Raw genomic sequence first — 18671 nt, 5'->3', positions numbered from 1 at the left:
CAGCAAGCTCTGAGTACTTGCCCCTGTTACTGACCATCTCAGCCCTGTCTGCCAGGCAGTCTCCATTCTCTTACTCAGAGAACCAGCTGAATTGCTAATTTCTTCTCATGTTTTCTACATTTCAGATGTACGGTGCTCCCTCAACTCATCTAATGTGCCTTGCTGTGTAGCTTTAAGAGCTTCTCCACAGGAAAGACAAACCAGGAGCCAAGGAAAACCTGAACCCAGGCACTGCCCACACCAATGAGCATGGTCTCACAGGACCTAAGAGCAGCAGGCAGGGCCAGATTCTGGCAACAGGCTCAACTGACAGCCTTAGTCAGGACAAAAACAAGACTCAGGCCTAGCACTCACCCAGAGAGGCCAGGTTGCATCAACAGGAGACAGGACCAAAACCGAGACTACAACATCAGTTCAAGATCAGCCAGGAAACTTGGCTGGAGACAGAATGGGCAACAGGCACACCCAAAACATAACTCAAGCAAAAACAAATAAGGACTCTTTTGTGACAGATCAGACAAGTTCTGTGTTTCTGCATGTAATAAAAGCTCTGCCAACTTTGTTCATTACAGTCAACCCTGATTTAAATTATTATAATATGGGGTGACTGGGACAAGTGATGTTCTTGTGCCTTGATCTTATCTTACGCTGCTTTAATGTAAAGCATCGTTTAACACTCAGTTGTACTTTAAAAATGCATATGTAGAAAAAGTGTAGAAAATGTGAGGGGAGAGAGACCAGCCTCAGAGGATGTAACAAACAGTACCAAACAGCCTCTAAGATTGTCTGACTGACTGAATGTTGATCAGTGTGAAGTAACTGATGTTGTTAGATCTGCTCCTCTGCAGCTTTCACAGCTTGCTTGTTTTGGGTGGCATCTAAGAGTCTAACTCTCCAGAATGTGAGTAAACACATGCAAAACCTTAAAGAGCAGCATTTTCTAGTATGAGGTGTCTCTGTCAAGGTGAGAGGGAGGAAAGAGAAGGTTGTCCCACTCCCTGGTAGGGAATGGGAAGGTGGTTCTTGCTGGAGCCTGACCCACATCCTGATGCTCATCTCCCACTCTGCATGAAACAAAGCCAACACATGGAGCAACAGCACAAGGGCTTCTCAATGTATCATGGTGCTTGCTGCTGCTTGGGTCACCCTTAGCTCTCATGTAGGGTTTTCTAGTAGAACATCTACAGTCCCCTTTTCAGGAAGAGTTCCCTTCCCTAAGCATTGCTCTCACCAGCACAAGCAGCCTTGGTCCAAGATACACTCTTGTCATTAGACTAAAATGGGATGGATTGAATGATATCTCCATTCCCCTGTGGGTCTAAATTGTAAATATGTCACTGAACATCCCAGGAATGAGGCAATTAACAGCAGTTCCTGCACGGACCAGATTCCCTTTCTTTGAAACAAAATCATGGGCTGATCCTCATCATCAATCTACCTTCTGGTTAAAAATACCTGACCTTGTGAAACTTCACAGCTCTCTCTGGGCAGCCAGCCCCTCCCTGTCCAGTGAAACACCCGTGGAGGTGTACTGAGGACCAGGCAGTTCTGCCTGTATCCACGTGTGGCTGTCCTTGATCTAGTATCCCCCTGATACTGGCTCCTCCTATATTTAATCTTCTCCCACAGCTTGCTAACCTACTTGTTATGCACCTACACGGACACATGCACTGAGCTAGCTGCAAGGGGGATGGAGGGCGGGGGCTGGTGGTGGGTGGATGTGGATGTCAGGGCGTGCTCACCACAACCCTCTGCCCAGGAGCTGCGGCGCCGCTCTGAGGGGTTCCTCCGGCAACCTCCTCTGTAGTGCGGGCTGCTGCTCTCCATCTCCAGTGATGGATGGGCTTTGCTCTCCTGGGAAGCAGTTGGAAGGAATGCTCTGTAGCGCCAACATTTCTCCCCGGGTCTGCCGTTTATCGGGACGGCGGGGAAACACGCTGCCGGAATATTGAGCGTTTAATAAGTCAGTAGGTGATCAAATAAATCAGCGCTTCCCCCACGAAACAAAAGCGGTCTCATTCACCAGCGGGAGGCTGAGCGGCGGTGCTCATCGCTCCGCTGCCCGGGGTGGTGAAAGAAAACCGTGGGTGAATGGGAAGCTCGGGGTTTCCCCGGCACTCAGTCGTGCAGGCTGGGACTGCGGCGCCTGCCGGGGCGGGGGTGCCGCTGCTGCCGCCGCCGTCCTGCCTGTCCGCGCCCCTCCGCGGCTGCGGGCTGGCCGCTCCCGCGTTCTCCTGTCACACCCGCCGCGTTAGGCAGCAGCTGGTCACAGCGGTGGCTTTGGTTATCCCTCACCTTGGGCTGCCACCGTGAGTCCGGGCGGCTGAGCGCAGGCTGCGGCCGCATGAGCCCCTCCCGCCCCGCGTAGAGCCGCGCAGAGACACCGCCTGCGCTCCGCAGCGCCCGGCGGAGGCTGCGCCGCCCAGGAGCAGCCCCGCGCTCCCTCTGCGGACTCCCCGCTTGCTCCCAGTCGCAGCACCCCCATGAGCGCTCCGGCCGGGATGGCCGTGGGTGCGCGGGGCCGTCCCTGGCCGCCAGCACCGCGCCCAGTCCTGAGCACAGCGGAGAGCAGCGCGCACTGCCATCCGCGCTGGCAGCCCGTTACCCTGAATGGGAGACTGATCCCCCAAGCCCAGTTTGCTCAGAGATTTTCAACAGCTCTATATCATGCAAGCGAGAAGACTCAGTCAGAAGAAAGTGCCTTTTTTTGTTTTTTCTTTTTAAAATTTATTTAGCAGAGCGCCCACCGCACGAGGGGGTGAGGGGATAGCCTGTTTAGTCAGCTGGGTCCTCCTTACGGCTGGGCTATGGCTCCCTGTTCCTTCCTTTCTTTGAAGCAAGTGCTGCTTTTGGGGAAGAGGGGAGCCAGACTTCACCGGGCTCATAGGGGTGGCACAGGGCATCCCCGCTACCTTTCTCTCTGTCTTCCCTGTGCAGATCGTCCCCGCTGCCGAGGGTGCGGGGGAGGAAGAAGGGCTGCAGGGAGGAAGGGGGGGTGCCGAGGTGGTGCGTGTCCCCCCACCGCCCCCTCGCTGCGGCGACACGTGGTGCTCCCGGGACGCGGGTCCTCAGACGCCCCCCGCCGCCCCCCCGCCCAGACAGCCAGCCTCCTTCGCGAGGAGCTTTTTATAGCAGCCCCGACCCGCTCCCCAATGGGAGGTTTCTCGCCGCGCTCACGTTACCGTGCGGGTGCGATGTTAAATAAAGGAGGGGGAGGAGGGGAAGGGAGTTCGGCGCGCTCCTAATTAAGAGCCGGCGTTAACCAGGAGAGCTAAAAATAGCGCCGAGCGCTGCAAACCACCCAACCGCAGACAGCAACCCCCGTCGATCCCTGCCGCGCCTCCGCCGGTGAATGGAGCGGCCGGCGCTGAATGAGCGGCCGGGAGCATGAATGGGGAAGCGGAGCGCGGCGTGAATGGCGGCGGCGGGGCGCCGCGGGGGGGCGCTGTGGCGCCGCGCGGCAGCAGCTGGAGCCCGGGCCGCGCACGTGCCGGCGCGGGGGCGGTCGGTGTCACCTGGCGGCAGCGGTGGCGGCGGGCGGGCGGCGGCGCGGGCGGGCTATAAAAGTGTCCCGCTCGGCACATGCACGCTTCGGGGAAACTTCCTGCCTGCAGTGGCGGCGGCGGCCGCCATGGGAGGTGCGCCCGCTCCCGCCAGCTCCGCTCCGCCCTAGGGCGGGCAGCCCACCGGCACAGGGCGGCCGCGACCCGCGTCCCGACCTGCCCTGCCCTGCCCCCGCGGGAGGCAGCGCTGGCGGGCGCACCCCCTCCGCCGGTACCCGGTTGTGCCCAGGGAGGCGGCGGCAGGATGAGAGTGAACGAGAGCGAGCTGAACAGCTCCGTCCTCCCGCGGGACCCGCCGGCCGAGGGCGCCCCTCGCCGCCAGCCCTGGGTGACCTCCGCTTTGGCCGCCATCCTCATCTTCACCATCGTGGTGGACCTGCTGGGCAACCTCCTGGTCATCCTCTCCGTCTACCGCAACAAGAAGCTGCGAAACGCGGGTAAGGGGCGGCGGGGAGGCCCGGGGGCGCCGCCCGGGCTGGGGTGGGTGGGAGTCCCGTGGCCCCGGGATGCAGCCCCGTGGCCTCTTCGTCTGCCCGTAAAACTTTCCCCGGGCGCGCAACTCCGGGGTTGGGCTCTTTGCCTCCATCCCCAGCTGGCGGTTATAGACTGTGACAGATGCCAAGAGCTCCGTCTTTCCTGCCGAGTCGGTAATCGAGCGGGAAAGGGTATTTTTAGCTCCCGCCACCAAATCCTGGTGTTATTTTTAGCGCTCGGCAGTTCCCACCTAGCAAAAGAGAATGGCAAGTAAGTCGTATTTAAGAATGAAATTTAGACACGGTACCGGGAATGCTGCCTTGGCATACAGTGTGTGTCTGTGCATGCTGGATGCTCTTCTTCTGATTGATTTTCTTTAAGTTACAGAAATGTCTCCAGTAACATATTCTATGGTTGGAGCTTCAAATCAAGCAAATACGAAGTTATAAACATTGCAGGATTCAGACAATTCCCTCCCCCCCACCTTTGTTCACCTCCTACTTGCTGTCTAGGTGTTTGGGGAATGGAAAATATCTAACAGAAAACGGCTTTAGGCACTTTTTAAAAAAAAAAACATCTCTAATTTTGACAGGGTGGAATCTGTGCTGGTCTATTGAGTAAATCCCTCTTAGTTCATGGATTATTGGTCAGACAGGCAGGAACTTCTTCAGATTCATTCTGCTTTATCATGTCAGACCAGCTGCTGTGCACGTGTACCAAATCTGTGCACTCCAAACCCTATGCATCTTTCATTGAAAAAAATACAGGAGCATGTGAAGAGAGCTGCACTGGTAATGAAAGCAGAATTTCACTCCCATGACAACTGAGAAGCTTGTTTTTTTCACAATGGAGCTGTTGGGGTTCTCATTGTTACTGCACTAAGTTCATTAGTTAGTGGTTTAAAATTCATCTGAGGGGGAACTTGAGCCTGGGCTTTGCTCTGAGCTAGACTAAGAAAGGTGTCTAGTATTGGACTCTGGCAAACAGTGGCATGCTTATCTTTCTAAGGTTAATTCAGGTAATTCAAGTTTCAGGTTTTTTTCAGCCATAGTGGAATGCCTCACACAAGATCAAAATGAAGAGTAACAGATTTTAATTTTTTCCTCCCTATGATTGCCACTGATGTAAATTCTAAAGGCAGTATTATCTTCCTGCTTTCATTGGCAGAAACTTCATTCACTGGAGCTGGCATTGTAACACGTGCAGTAGCATATAATTGAGAGGAGATTCCAACTCCAGAAGTCCACGTCAGGACTTGACTACCCTTCTTCCCCGGAAGATTTTTAGATGGAGGGAGAAAGGGTTAAGACAAGCATATTACTGGAGTTACTCTAGGGAAATGGGTGATATTCTCCTCCTCCTTAATTAGTAATTCTGTACTTTAGCACTTCTGTGGGGAATTTGCAATACAGACAAGTCTGGTGAAGTCCGAAATAAACGTGGTATCTGTTTTCTGGAGATGTAACTGAATCCTTGGGCTCTGTGTGTGTGCATACTCTCTGCTGTAGATATCGTGTAATCCCTCCTGAATCTCAACACGTGCTCACTTGCTCACTCTTACTGCATTTCTTGTTCTTGCCTTTTCTGTCATAGTGACTGTTAAGAACTGCAATAAACTGGCAACAGCTAGGAGAATAGAGCATTCTTCTGAACATAAAGTCTTTGAGACTGGAACATGAACTAGATACTGATTGACCCTCTGAAATTAAGGATTAATTAAAACAAGTAGATACTTGGTACAAGATCGTAAATAGTTTATAGTCTCAATTTAGGGAAAAAATAGGAGCAAGCTTTTAAAGTTCTTAAGTTTGGGGTTTTTTTCTTTAAAATATAGGGGCGTTTGGTACATGGATTAAAGGAATCTTTGGAAATAACACAAGTTTTAAAAAGGTCTTCTAAGTGTTCTTGACCAATCCTGCAAAAACCTAAGCCTGGGCATAACTTTACTTATGTGAGCACTACTGTTAAATTGGGCCTTCAATTAGGAAGGGGTTACCCAGGCAAATAAATTTATAACAGAGCATACGTATTTAGAAGAACCTGGCCTAATACCTGTAAGTTTGAAGACTGAAGTCTCCCAAGTCTTGTTTATCCTAATTTGGATTATTCAGGAAGAGATCACATTGAAAACAATATGATTTATACATACAACTAATTTGTAACATGGTAATGCCAAAGGCAGTTATGACTTTTTACAGAAATGTAATAAGAAAGAAACTTCTGCTTTTGCAACAACTTACGTTAATTAAGTCTTGCTGGCACATTTATTGAGGAAAAAGGACACAGGATGAAAATTCCACTGGAAAAAGGTCAGGGAGGAACAGAAGATGCCTCCTGAAGAAAATGTATCTCACTGAAGATTTTCTTCCCTCTTGGCAAGAGAGGACTAACAGAAATAAGGAGTATATAACCCTTTCACAAAAAGGTGGATTTGGTGGGGGAAAACATCTTGCATCTCTGTCCTACTCTCTATTATATACATATTTATTGGAAGATACTACAAATTGAACCTGTGGACTTATGATTTAAAAAGTTCATTGGGGAATAGTAGGAAGGCCTAGAAAAACCTTCTCAACAAGTGGTGTAACCTTCCTGACAGTCAGAAGGTTAGTAAAAGACACTGATCAAAGCAGAGGAGTCAGTAACTCGAAGTTTGTCTCAGCAAGCGAGGAGTGTCTGATACTACAGACTCCTTCATAGGCACAAGCATGGCTTCAATAGATGCTCTTCTAGACACAGAAGCTGATGATGCAACTGGTAGGATCCTCTTTTATTTAATGTACTTGACTTGTAATAAGTTTCATAGTTCTGGTCTGTTATTTCTTTTATGGTGGCTTTGTAATCCAAGAGGTGCCTGACACCAATTCAGTCCTGATGGGAGCAGCTGCAATTGAAAGCTGACCTACACAAAGACTGAATTTGGTTTATGATATCTGTAATCTTTTGACTTTGAAACAAAATTCAAGGGAAACATTCAAGGCATAAGGATTTTAATGACCATATCTTGATAGCATATTCATGCAGCTTGAACTTAAACTGATGTGCTGCCTTTAATAACTGATTTTTAAAAGGAATGAGAATAGAACACTTTAAAAAGAAGTTTTGTGTAAATCCTTGTCTCATTTACAATTACTGATATTCATAGATCAGAAATAAGGTCATTCAACAGGTCCACCCTGGGAAGATGCAGTAACTAGCCTTAGGGAATGTGTATTTAAAAACTGTTGGTACTTTTAGCAACAAGTGGAATTTTTACTTGAAACTGTCAACATCAAATCAGAACATCTCAGAAAACCGAGGAGATCATTCAAGTGATTTACGTAATACTGCACACAAATTTGGTGATTGGTGGTATCCTTATGCCTTTGATGTTACCCACACCAAGAAAAACAATGCATCAAGAACAAGGTGAGGAAGCAGTTCTAAGTCTTTGACTATGGAGAGTAGTTTTCTGGTAGTGACATCAAAATGTCAGCTTACACCTGTTCTTTTGGTGAAGGTGGATTTGGGTACTCAGTAATTGCAGGACTGGACCATTCTTAAGGTCAATGAAGAAAGTTTTCTTGAATGGTAGTACACCTCTTGCTCTTCTTTCTCTTCCTTTTGAAACTGTTCCCTTGGCCTGGTGGGTTGCTTTTTTTCTGGGTGCTTTGTGTGCTGAGGTCAAAGGTTCCCTGACTACCCCTCCAACAGAGTCCTGTGTGGGAAGGGAAGCCTCCAGCAGGCAAGAAGGGAGGCTCAGCAGTCTCACCCTAACTCCTGTGTGCCTGTCCTGTCTGCTAACACCTGATATGGGTTGGGATAATCCAGGGAGTGGTGCCAAGCTGGTAACTAGCACCTACAAAATCAGGGCAGAAAGCTGCATTAACCCTTTTCTCACCAATCTCTGTTCTGTGTTAGGTGTATTTGGGGTTTTGTACTTTTTTTCTAGTTTTCCATGTCCTTGGCCCAAATGTTTTGTTGCTAAAACTTTGTTTTGTTACTGGTGAAGAAGGCAGAGAGGAAGGTTGACATAGCTGAGGCCCCAGGGCCCTGAGCAGCAAGATCCAGTTAACTTCACTAGGACTGCACACATGCTTAAACTTACCTATGTGTGGTAACTACTTTTCAGAATGGGATGGCAATGAAAAAGGGAAAAAACCCCAATGTTTGTATGCTCAATCTGCCTCACATGTTTTAGATCCCCAGAGTTCTGTGAAGACAGCACTGTGAGTGCTCAAAAGAATAAAATGAACTTGAGGGTAAACGCTTTAAAATCTCTAAGATCAGTGAAGTTGCTTTTGAAAGAACTAAGGAACACAGCTACTTCATGTTCCTCAGCCATGTGTTGCAATAGGGATGTTGCAACACTTCAGATTTTTTTTTTTCTTTGCTAAATAGTACAGCCATTGCAGAATTAGGGATGGGAATCTATCAGTAAGAATTTAACTTTGGAGGCTTTTCAAGCTGGCCCTGGGTTTTGATTTGAGCAGTGTAAGAATCTAGTTCAAGAGTGCTCCTCTCTTAATGCATTCTCTAGAATAAAAATTTTAAAAATAAGGATGGAGCTATCTTTTGATAATCAGATTGGAGATATCATCAGCCTTTTCAGAAAAATATTGTTCTTGATGATGTTTTGTTTTTTAGTTTTAAAATTATAATGTTAAATGCTCTAGTAAAGATTGTTTTATCTAATAAATGAAACTCTTGTTGTGAATTGAGACTAATGAAATCATTCTTTTTGTCACAGGTGATCCTTGGACTTCGTTTTGTGCCCTGAGAGACATGGTAGCCCAAGAAATACTTGACTCAAGGAAGAGAATTTAGAAGATCAAGTTATAGCACAAATTCAGGGTTCTGATAAAAACTGAGATGTTGATGGCAATGAACATTATTTCAGAAATTAATAACTTCCAGTATTAAAAATGGTAAGCTGTTTGGGAGAAGGGAAAATGTCTAGAGGAGATGCTGAACTTTGCAAATTGTTGAGCAGAACTGAGCATAAAAAAATACAGTTTCAATAAAGTTGTTCCTCAGACTGGTTTTGATTGAATATTTTACTGAATCAGAGGTTTGCTTCAAAGACTTGTTTAAATAGGGCTGTGCTGCTAGTGACCAAAAGTAGAGGTGAGTATTTCAAATAATTAATAACTTATTCTTACTAATGAATTTGTCAAGCTCGGGTATTTATTCTTTTTGCAAGATTCTGCATTTTGAAGTTTTTAGAGACATTGCTTTTTCTAGTTAGCTGCCAGTGGGCAATGGTACTTATATGCTCTACTATTTGCTGTCTCATTTAGGTTATTTTTGAGGGGTTTTCTCTTTATGCAAAAAGTTTCTTTGCATCTTTAATTTTCTCATTAACAATTTCTGATTTGCTTCTATTCTTATCTCTTTCCTATTTCTTTTTATGCTATCTACTTTTCTTTCATAACATAGATAATTGATGTCTTTCCAGCATTCAGACATCATCAGCAAGTTTAGGTTAGTGACAGAAAATGCTACCAAGAGTAGGTATCCACTGCTGATATGACAGTGTCTGTTCTGTTTCTCTGGTGAGGCTTGCTTTCCTAGGGCAGTAAAAACTTTGCAGTGTCAATTCAATGCTATACATCAGTTTAGTTTTGCAATGTCAATAAGAACTTGTCCCCCTTGCTGTTAGCAGTTTTTCTTCTAGTCACATCTGTGTGCTGCCTTAAATACCATATTTCCACTCCTGAGAAAAAAATTACAGACCTCTGTTTCAGGAGGACAGGTCTTACTTAGAATTCCACAGGATAACAGAACACAAATTGTTAACAAAGCAAAACGTGTTTGCTTATTGAATGAACAAATAAACATGTATTTAATGCGTGTAGTTAAGTAATGCTTGTAGTTAAGTAATGCTTGGGACTATAATACAAATTCTACTACTAAACAAGTGTTCTTTCCAATCTAGCCCTCCTAAAGTCACCGGTGGGATAATCAAGGTTTCTACTTTAAATGACAGAATAAAGGTCTGATTAACTTCTTACTTATTTTTTAGGAATGGATAAAATATGCAATTGAATTTTACCAGTGCCCTTTAATTCAGATGAGAAGCATGCTGCAAGCTTCTTGATAATTTTTTTTTTTTTCAACTAGAGTGGCAACTGAAAGTAATCAGCAAAGCTATTTATAGTGTTTAGATAGAAGCTGCAGAAGTCACTAAGTAGCTTTGTGGTGATAACTGACCAGTATGTGTAAAAAGTTTCATGTTCTATAGTTTTTTTTAATGAGGAGGCAACTTTTTACCCCTTCCTTGACGAAACACCTAACACCAGAAGTAAAAGATTTTGAGCTCATTCTTTTCATTTCATAAATTTCCTAATAGAGTACCAGGTCATATAGTTATATGTTTTTATATATATTCTTCAAAAATATCAGTTTTTGACGAATAGGTATTAGACTACTGGTCTTTGTAAAAACTCAGTTCTTGATTACATCAGAGAATCCATGCTTGAGTTGGGGACTTAAATTTGGTTGTTTTAGTTTTGGGCAGGGTGGTGGGTTGGGTTTTCTTGATGGTGGAGAACTCATCTTTTCCATTGATAGAATTTCAAAATAGTCCTTCAGTGTTTCATTTGGACTCTCTACCCTATCATAAGAACCCCTGTTCTCTAAAATGAGAGAAAATAGAAGCAGCTGATTTTAAACACATGTGTGACCAAGCACTGAAAATAAAATTTGTCTCTAGACAAATTCATACTAATCAGCTGGAAGGGTTTATGGTTAGTTTCAGATTAATTATATTTTTCAGTTTACACCTTTAAACTGACTGTTCAGCTACCTTTATTGTGTAAGTTGGACTGGGTATGTACTTTTTTCATTTAGGCCTACAGAAACCCCATTCAGAATGATGTGTACATGATATTCTACATGTGGTGCTGAAATATAAGGTCTATTGATATCATATCACCTTGGGGTCGTTGGTTTGTTTGTGGGGTTTTTTTGGCTGCAGATGCAAGGTTAGCAAAACTAATTTGTCTTCAGGGAGAGGTTACCAAGCAGAGGTGGTTTGCCCCTGTGCTGACAGAGGTCAGCTCCATGCTTGGTATTGAGGTCAATCAGTAATGTGACTTCTTTTTTAGTCAAGTATAAGCCTATTGTGGTTATGGTGCAGCTGCCGGAACTTTGTTGTTTAGCCAAAGTGCCCAGCTCTGTAGAGATGAACCAAAGTGGTGAATGGGCATGGGTACAGGGATCAGCTTTGAAAATTGGTATCCAGTCACACCCTGCAGAAGTTTCTCCACATCTTCACATTCTGCAAAAAATCATGAGGTTTTTTTTCTCAGTAGTGACTACAGGTTTCATTTTATGTTTCTGTTTTCCAGAATGACTGATGAAGAGTTTTCTACTCTTTAGTCTAACTTGACTTTTAAGGACACATTCATCTCCCTGTGTGTATTTGGGAGAAGAAAGTGTTTTCATTTTCACAGGTAAAAGAGCCCAATACAGTTAGGGTGTGACATTTTTGTTAGGAATACTTTTAAAATATGAGACTTGCATATTATGAAGAACCAAAGTTTGCATAAATGTAAATGAATCATTTACCTCAGTTGCATTTTGGTTCATTTTGGATGAAGAATTAATGGTCTCTAAATAAGTTTGTGTATTTTCATTAATATGCTCTGTCTTAGTTATAGTAATTATTTACATTAAAGATGTCTCCAGATTATCTCTGACTGTGTAATGCTGAGATCTGCCTTCTGTAATTGGAGTACTGCAACGGGCTGCAACTATCATGCAGGTTCACATAATTTTAATCTACTTTTTAAAACCAGGTTCTTACCCACATTCCCATTATTCTGTATTGCAACTCTGAACCTTCCCTGAATCTGTTACCGAATTAGTTCTTACTTAGAGCACAGGATTGAATGCGACATTTTTCAATCATCAAATACAGCTTTCAGGTGTTGTAGGTGTTCATAGAAGTCCTTTTGGAATCACCTATTTCCTTACTCCAACTGAAGAAGATTGTTGAGACACTGGAAGGTGGCTCAGTGAGGTTGTGGATGTCACATTCCTTGTTCAAGTGTTCAAGGCCAAGTTGGATGATGGTTTGAGCAATCTGGTGTAGTGGAGGCTGTTCCTGCCCATAGCAGGGGATTGGAACTAGATGGTCTTTAAGGTCCCTTCCAACCCAACCCATTCTATGATTCTCACTGCCTAAAAATATTTCCTGTCAGTTTATATTCTTTTGCTGTTGTACTAATATTACATAGCATTACTTAGCACCTCTCTATTCCTGTAATGAGAATAAAAGTATCACCTCTTGGCTGTTGTTTTGTTAGTCAAAGACAGGTTGGTATCAAATTCTGTTAGTCTTTCTACAAAATAACCTTTGCCCTTTGCAAGAGAGCACCACCTCTAGGAGTATGCCTGATCTCTGTAAATAACTTCCCTAAAAGTGGTTTTACTGAAATCAATAGCAAATCTCTTATCAAGGTCAGTGCCTGTCTTGCTTCCATTTTTATGTCTGCAATACTTGCCAGGGAGTAAGAAGGCTGCTGCTCACAGCCTTAAACCCAAAGTGTGGTAAGCAGAGAAATCTTCTGTAACTGGACTGAGAATAGGATTTTTGTTGGATCGTGGATAGTCTTGTAAGAAAGCTGAGTACAGGTAAGGTCATAAGTGCCTGACCTATATATCCTGGGGTGGGTGCACTGTAGGAAGCCACTTACAATTTCATGTGGAGTATGTATGCAAGCTATTAAGTCTGAAAATTGATGCTTCAAGAACACACTTGGGAATAAAGAAAACACAAGAGACCACCAAGGATTGCTGCTGCAGTGCTGCCCTTTGTAGGGTTACAAATGGGAATTGTTACTTGGGTCAAGGATAGTTAGCTTGTACTAGAGTTTTCTGCTCCAATCACATATGTTCTTGATATATTTGTCTTCTACTTTCTAGGAACTCATTATTCTTTATTATGTTCATTAATCAGAGTAAATTGGGGTTTTGCTGCCTCACTCTACAGATGGGTGGTTCTGTTGTGAATTATATTGTCTTATATGTGTATGATGTTCCTTTGGAAATTTCTCAGTCTGACTGTCTGTGACCACTAATTTTTCAGTTCTCCTTTGTTGGGTTTTTTTTTTTCCTTGTCTGAAGAACTGTACTGTTGAGAATCTCTGCAGAGCTTATAAACCCATCTTACTCTCTGTTCCTGATGAGGTAACACATTCCAACACCTGTCACTAAGGATTTTCATAGCATTGGCTGTGTCTTTTCTTGGGTGTGTACAGAACCACATTTATATTAAAGCATATGTAAATCTTACTGGTTTTTACCATGTTGCAGAAGTCATTCAAACCAAAGGTTGCTTAGTTTTGTGTAGTTTGGGTTCTTGAATTTACAGATATAGATACATCCAGAAACATTTGCTCTGATTTGGTGGTTTTTGCAGAAAGGACCTTTTCATTTAACCTTTTTTTTTTTTTTCTGTAATGCAGCATCTGCTGCCACATCGTAACTCATATTTTTGTGTATTGTTTTTGAACTCCAGAAATTACAATCTCTCATACACAGGAGAAGAATATTCAGCATTCCTGAGGGAAGGGAGGACAGTGATCTTTCCTTACTTTCCTCCACCTAGACACAGGTGCTGGCTTTAGTTCTTAGGATAAATTAGAAGAATTTCGCTGTTCTTGTAATTTGTGCTTATTGAGACAGCTTCCACAGGAATTTTTGTATTGGTGAGTGTTGTGTACACATAACCTTCATTGGCCAAGCTCATTCTAACTATTCTGGATGCAAACTTTCAGGGCTACAGTTAACAACGTAGTCCTCATCAAGCTCAGTAAAAGTGCTTTTCATCTCCTCTTTATACTAGTAAGTATGGAGAAGACAGCAATTTGCGTCTTAGCATATATTAAATATCTAAAGTAGAGCTCAAAATGCAGTCAGATTTTCTTGCTCTTGCAGCAAAGGTTTTTGAACAATTTTTTTGGCAAATAATTGGCGTTTCTTTTGTGTCCTCACTTACAAATTTGTGTACATACTACCATTTTTTTTGCAGCTCTTCTGATTCCTTTTTCTCTTGCCCATCCAGTGCATCCCACTACTGCAGTGCCTTATGATATTCTCAACTACGAACATTTTGTTGGTTGGTGGGAAATTGCCTTGATTTTCATAATTTTTGTGGCACAATACTTGTCTTGCTTGTAGGCAATCCCCAAAAATATTTTGTATTTACCTAATATGCCCACTTTTCTTCATTTACTTCTGCACGTTCCTATGAATTTGTTGTGCTTCTGCTCATCATACATTTGTACTTTTTCTTTGGATGATCCATACCCATTGGGTATTATGCTGAGGATGGCATATCTCCTGTATTGAAGAAAAATTTTGCACTTTTTTTCCTAAATTATTTGCTGCTGAATTTTTTGTTTTGTTTTTCTTTGGCTTGTTTTTTCCCTATGTTTTGAGTGTGGATGTCGGGTTTTTTCTGAAAGGCTCTTGTTTTAGAGTTATTGACTTGGGTCTCTCTCTCATGGGATCCTTTACACACATTCTGTCAAAACTGGTATGTATACACTCTGTAAAAACAGAATTCTAAGATGCTGCTCTATTCTTAGGGGCATTATGAATACTAGTATTTTAAACAAAGCGCTGCTTTTGTTACTATTCCTGGTAAGAATTTCTTATGCATAATTTGTGACAATCTAGGGAAGATTATACAGTTGTGCAAAGCTCGCACTTGTGCCTTGTTAATACCTCTTGCAACTATTGTTACCTGCAACGTGACCTAAAGATGTGGCTGAATCTGACAAACATGGGCGTGCAGAAGTATGAATGGAAAAAAAAATGAAGTGTACATGATAAGTTTAAGTAACCTAGTGGGTGTAGAATTTGCAATCTGCTTGTTATTGGTGCTTGTTTTGTACTAGGATATCCCATCTGTCACAAGAGTGATACATCTCATTGCAAGCTTTTCTAGTGGGTGTTTTCTTTTACTTTTCTCAAGCTATTACTTTGCTGCCAGAATGCTTCCTGGGGTAAAGCTGCCTGAGCACGCCTTTCTAGTGCAGCCATAACTATCACCAAAGCAGTGAATTGTTTTCAAAGTCTTTTTGCTTATATTTAGATATTCATATTATTTCCTGTCCCCATATTTAGTCAGAAAAATTTCTTGATCATATTCAAATTTCACAGAGATTTCACCTCTTTCTGTGTTTTGAATTGCTGATTGTTCTCTGTGATGACTGGACAGAATGTTTGCTTACTTTACTCAAAAACAAGAAATTGCTTGTCTTGCAAATAAATCTCCAAAACATGGATTTGCTTGTGTTGTTCTTTGGTCTGCTTTCTTATACAGGTATTTCAATGAAGTTAATGAAATTTTCAGTAGTAACACTGTGAAGCAGCTCCAGTATGTTTCATGTAAGCTAATACCCATTCTGAAGAAATATTTACCAGCATTATTTTAAGAATTTATTTTGTTGGAACAATTCTGCATATTCATTTGATAAGTGCAAATCCAGTATGTGATCAAATACTTTCTATAAAAACACAGAATGTTGACTCTTTAGTACGCTGGAAATAAAGCGACTGTCTAATGATCATCTGTAAAGTAAAATTCTTTTGTGTCTTCTATATTCAGAAGTGCTGAGCCTATACTGAGGTAAGAAAAGAGTCATGTAATCTGGCAAATTAGGAATTCAGTGTAACTGGAAAAATTAGATTACTATGTCAGCTATAGTAGGGCACTTACTACTCTGTAATCCTAAACCTTCTTCTCACAGGTGTAATTATGGAGTTGGTTACTAGAAGTAAGGTACTACCCTCTGCCTGTGCACCTGTATGACTTCTTGGGGCTGGAGTCTCTCTGTCTTAACAGAGAGCTCTCAGGATTAGAAGCTCCACCCCACACCCAGTGATTACCGTAATGCAGTAATTGCCGTGCTCATGATGAACAGAAGGGGACTCACTGCAAACTGATTCATTCGAGGTGATTTCAGTCCACAGGGTGTCATTCAGCTAGCAGCCTCAAAATGGTGCTGTTCTTTCTTGCTTTCTTTAATTCCTCTTGCTTCTGGAAAAGAAATCAGCGTACAGAATATTTTAGGACAAGTTTTTTGCTGCTAGTGTCACTTGATAAGTATAGCTGACAAGTATTGATATAGTTAAGTACCCTGACTTATTTGCCCTGAACTTAATTAATCAACTTAGTTTTTAGCTCCAACTTGAAATTATTCTCAGCCACCATGCAGAACAGTACATCTGCTCAAGGATACCTCTGCATCATCTGTGAAATGGGTGCGCATGGAACTAGATGCCAATCATAAACCTTGTTACAAAGAGGCTTTCCAGAAGGGATTTCTCTTTTGTTCACAACATCTTGCTTCCACCAGGTTTCTGATCATCTTAGATTGCACTATTAAGGGAACCCATTTGATTCAATTCTTGTACCTGATAATTGTCTGACAGGGATATGAAACATTTTGTTGCTCATAACTAAAACAAAACAGTACGTTATCTAGCATGCCCTAAAGTTCTATATAATATGTACGAGTTGACATAGTTAATTTTGTCATTTTCTCTTCCCCTTTATTTCTCTAGTGTTAAGCAGCTTTAAGTTGTTTTTCCAGCTCTTCAACAACAAATGGCAGCAGTCTCTCCAATGCTGTTATTTTTATTCCTTTGGAAGAGCAGACTTAAAACACCTTCTATTGAAATTCTAATAAAAGGGCATCAGTTGCCCTTTTCCCTACTGTCCTCCAGAACCATCTTCCCAGTCCTCTGTAGACTTCATTGACTCCATATCCATACTCAAAGTTCAGATGTGACCTTTATCTTTCAATCTCTGTCCATATGTTGAATGCTAAATTTCTGAGCACTTGCATATGTGTGACCCCTCTCTTGTTTTCCCTGAGATTTTTGCTTTTAGGACTGTCCTTCCTTTTGTACTTCTATCTGTCATGAACGTTTTTCCATATTTGTTCCCAGCCAAAGCTTATAATTAATTACATTTCATTTGATCCTCTCATAGATCTTGCTTTTTGGAGTCTCTAGACAATTTTTTTCCTACATGTGTTTCTATATCAAACCCTGTTTCATTTTAAACTGTGATTACATTTAGGAAACGATGACTTTAAAAATTACACTTTATCACCTCATATATTCTGCATCTACATCAAATCCCTTCAGTTTACAAATCATTGTGAAACACCAGGAATGTTCAGCTGTGAAGTCTTTTCTACATGTACAGATAGGCTTGATAGCATTCCAGTTAATGACTACTACTGGTAGTATCTGGAAGAAAATACAGCAGCAATGCAACTTCAGTCAAAACAATTTTGAAAGATTGGAATTTTACGGTAAGTAGGGGGGAAAAAAATTGAACAATCTGAAATGTAGCATTTAGCTTTTAATGACAAGTGTTGATTCTTGCTGTTCAGCTTTTCATTTGGATTATGGCCACTGGACAATACAGTCTGCTTGGAGTTAAGCTGTTTAAACCAGTACCTACTGCTTTGTTAATTGTCCAGACAGATGGCTTATTTTAGTAAATCAGCATTGCCTTCAAAATTTCATGGTGTACTCTCACTCTTCAGAGAGGAGGGGCTGTGGAGAAAGGAATTAACAGGAATTTTGAAATTAATCTCAGTGAAGTGAAGCAAATGGTAGAATAATTCTGAACCTGAAATTCCCATTTGCTAGTTTTGGGAATCCAGAAAAAAAATTCACTGCATGTTCTTTTCTGTCACTAGTGACTTTTACTGATGCAGTTAATTATTGTGTGAGTCTAAACTGATTTCCCTGATACACCGTAAAGTCCTTCAAGCAGCAGCAGTGTATGCATTGTGCAAACTACTGACACCAAAAAAAAGGTGACAGAAGTATGTAATGAAATAATAGGAGTAAGGCCTTTCTAAGTGTGGAACAAAATATTCCAACCATATGATTTTTTTTTCAGAATTCTTGTATTAGAAAATCTGGACTCAGCAGTAGTTAAAAGTAGTGACTCTCATTTAAGGTCCTGTGTATTCCCTAGAGTCTATTCTGTCCAAGCCTAATTGGACTTTATGCCTTTGGCTCTAGAACTGAAGATGCCACCAATGCCAAAGGATCTTACGCTTGCTTAGTTTTCAGAGCCTCTAAAGTTCTGTACGAGTCTGTTATACTTTTTCAATGCGACTTGAACAGTGTAAAATATTAGTCCAGAAAATGAAAGATATTAGATTACATGCTGATTTAAGATAAACAGGCAGTTATGTATAGGAAAGTCGTAGGCAGAGTTAGTCGTGTATTTGAAGAAGAAAAAGGACTAGAATGACCTCCTAATTTCCTTCTATACAAACTGAAATAAGAATATGACTTTATGAGCAATTTTTGGCTGAAGTAATGCTCAACATAGCTTGGGAAGCATTTTCCAGGAAAATTAAATACCACCTGGAATTGACATAAGTCTGTTTTATTTGGACCCATATTGTTTATATGTTTGTTGACTTTGTTTTTGAGGCACATGAAATGCTAAGTAATTTCTTATCAGCTGAAAATCAGTTTCATTCTTATTTTACAACTGTCTGTCTCCTGTTACATCTACTGTTGTAATATTGTAAAATCCCAGTTTCTAAGCCATTTTTGGTCTTCATTGTTTGGGTGATACTGGCTTGTATGTAGCATTATAGT

The 18671-nt window shown here is 42.2% G+C and overlaps 1 protein-coding gene across 1 annotated transcript in view; it reads left to right on the top strand.

Moving 5' to 3' along the window:
• The first annotated feature begins 3545 nt into the window (after window positions 1-3545).
• The window catches only part of MTNR1A (melatonin receptor 1A), a 53013-nt gene continuing 37887 nt past the window's right edge, over window positions 3546-18671 (top strand). Inside the window, exon 1 of the mRNA XM_039551326.1 lies at window positions 3546-4000. Coding sequence (XP_039407260.1) covers window positions 3583-4000 — 418 coding nt within the window. The 5' untranslated portion in view covers window positions 3546-3582. The remainder of the gene's footprint in view (window positions 4001-18671) is intronic.

This window comes from Corvus cornix, chromosome 4, assembly GCF_000738735.6.
Source record: "Corvus cornix cornix isolate S_Up_H32 chromosome 4, ASM73873v5, whole genome shotgun sequence".
In the NCBI taxonomy this organism is placed as follows: Eukaryota; Metazoa; Chordata; class Aves; order Passeriformes; family Corvidae; genus Corvus; species Corvus cornix.
This window is presented reverse-complemented; position numbering and strand designations above follow the sequence as displayed.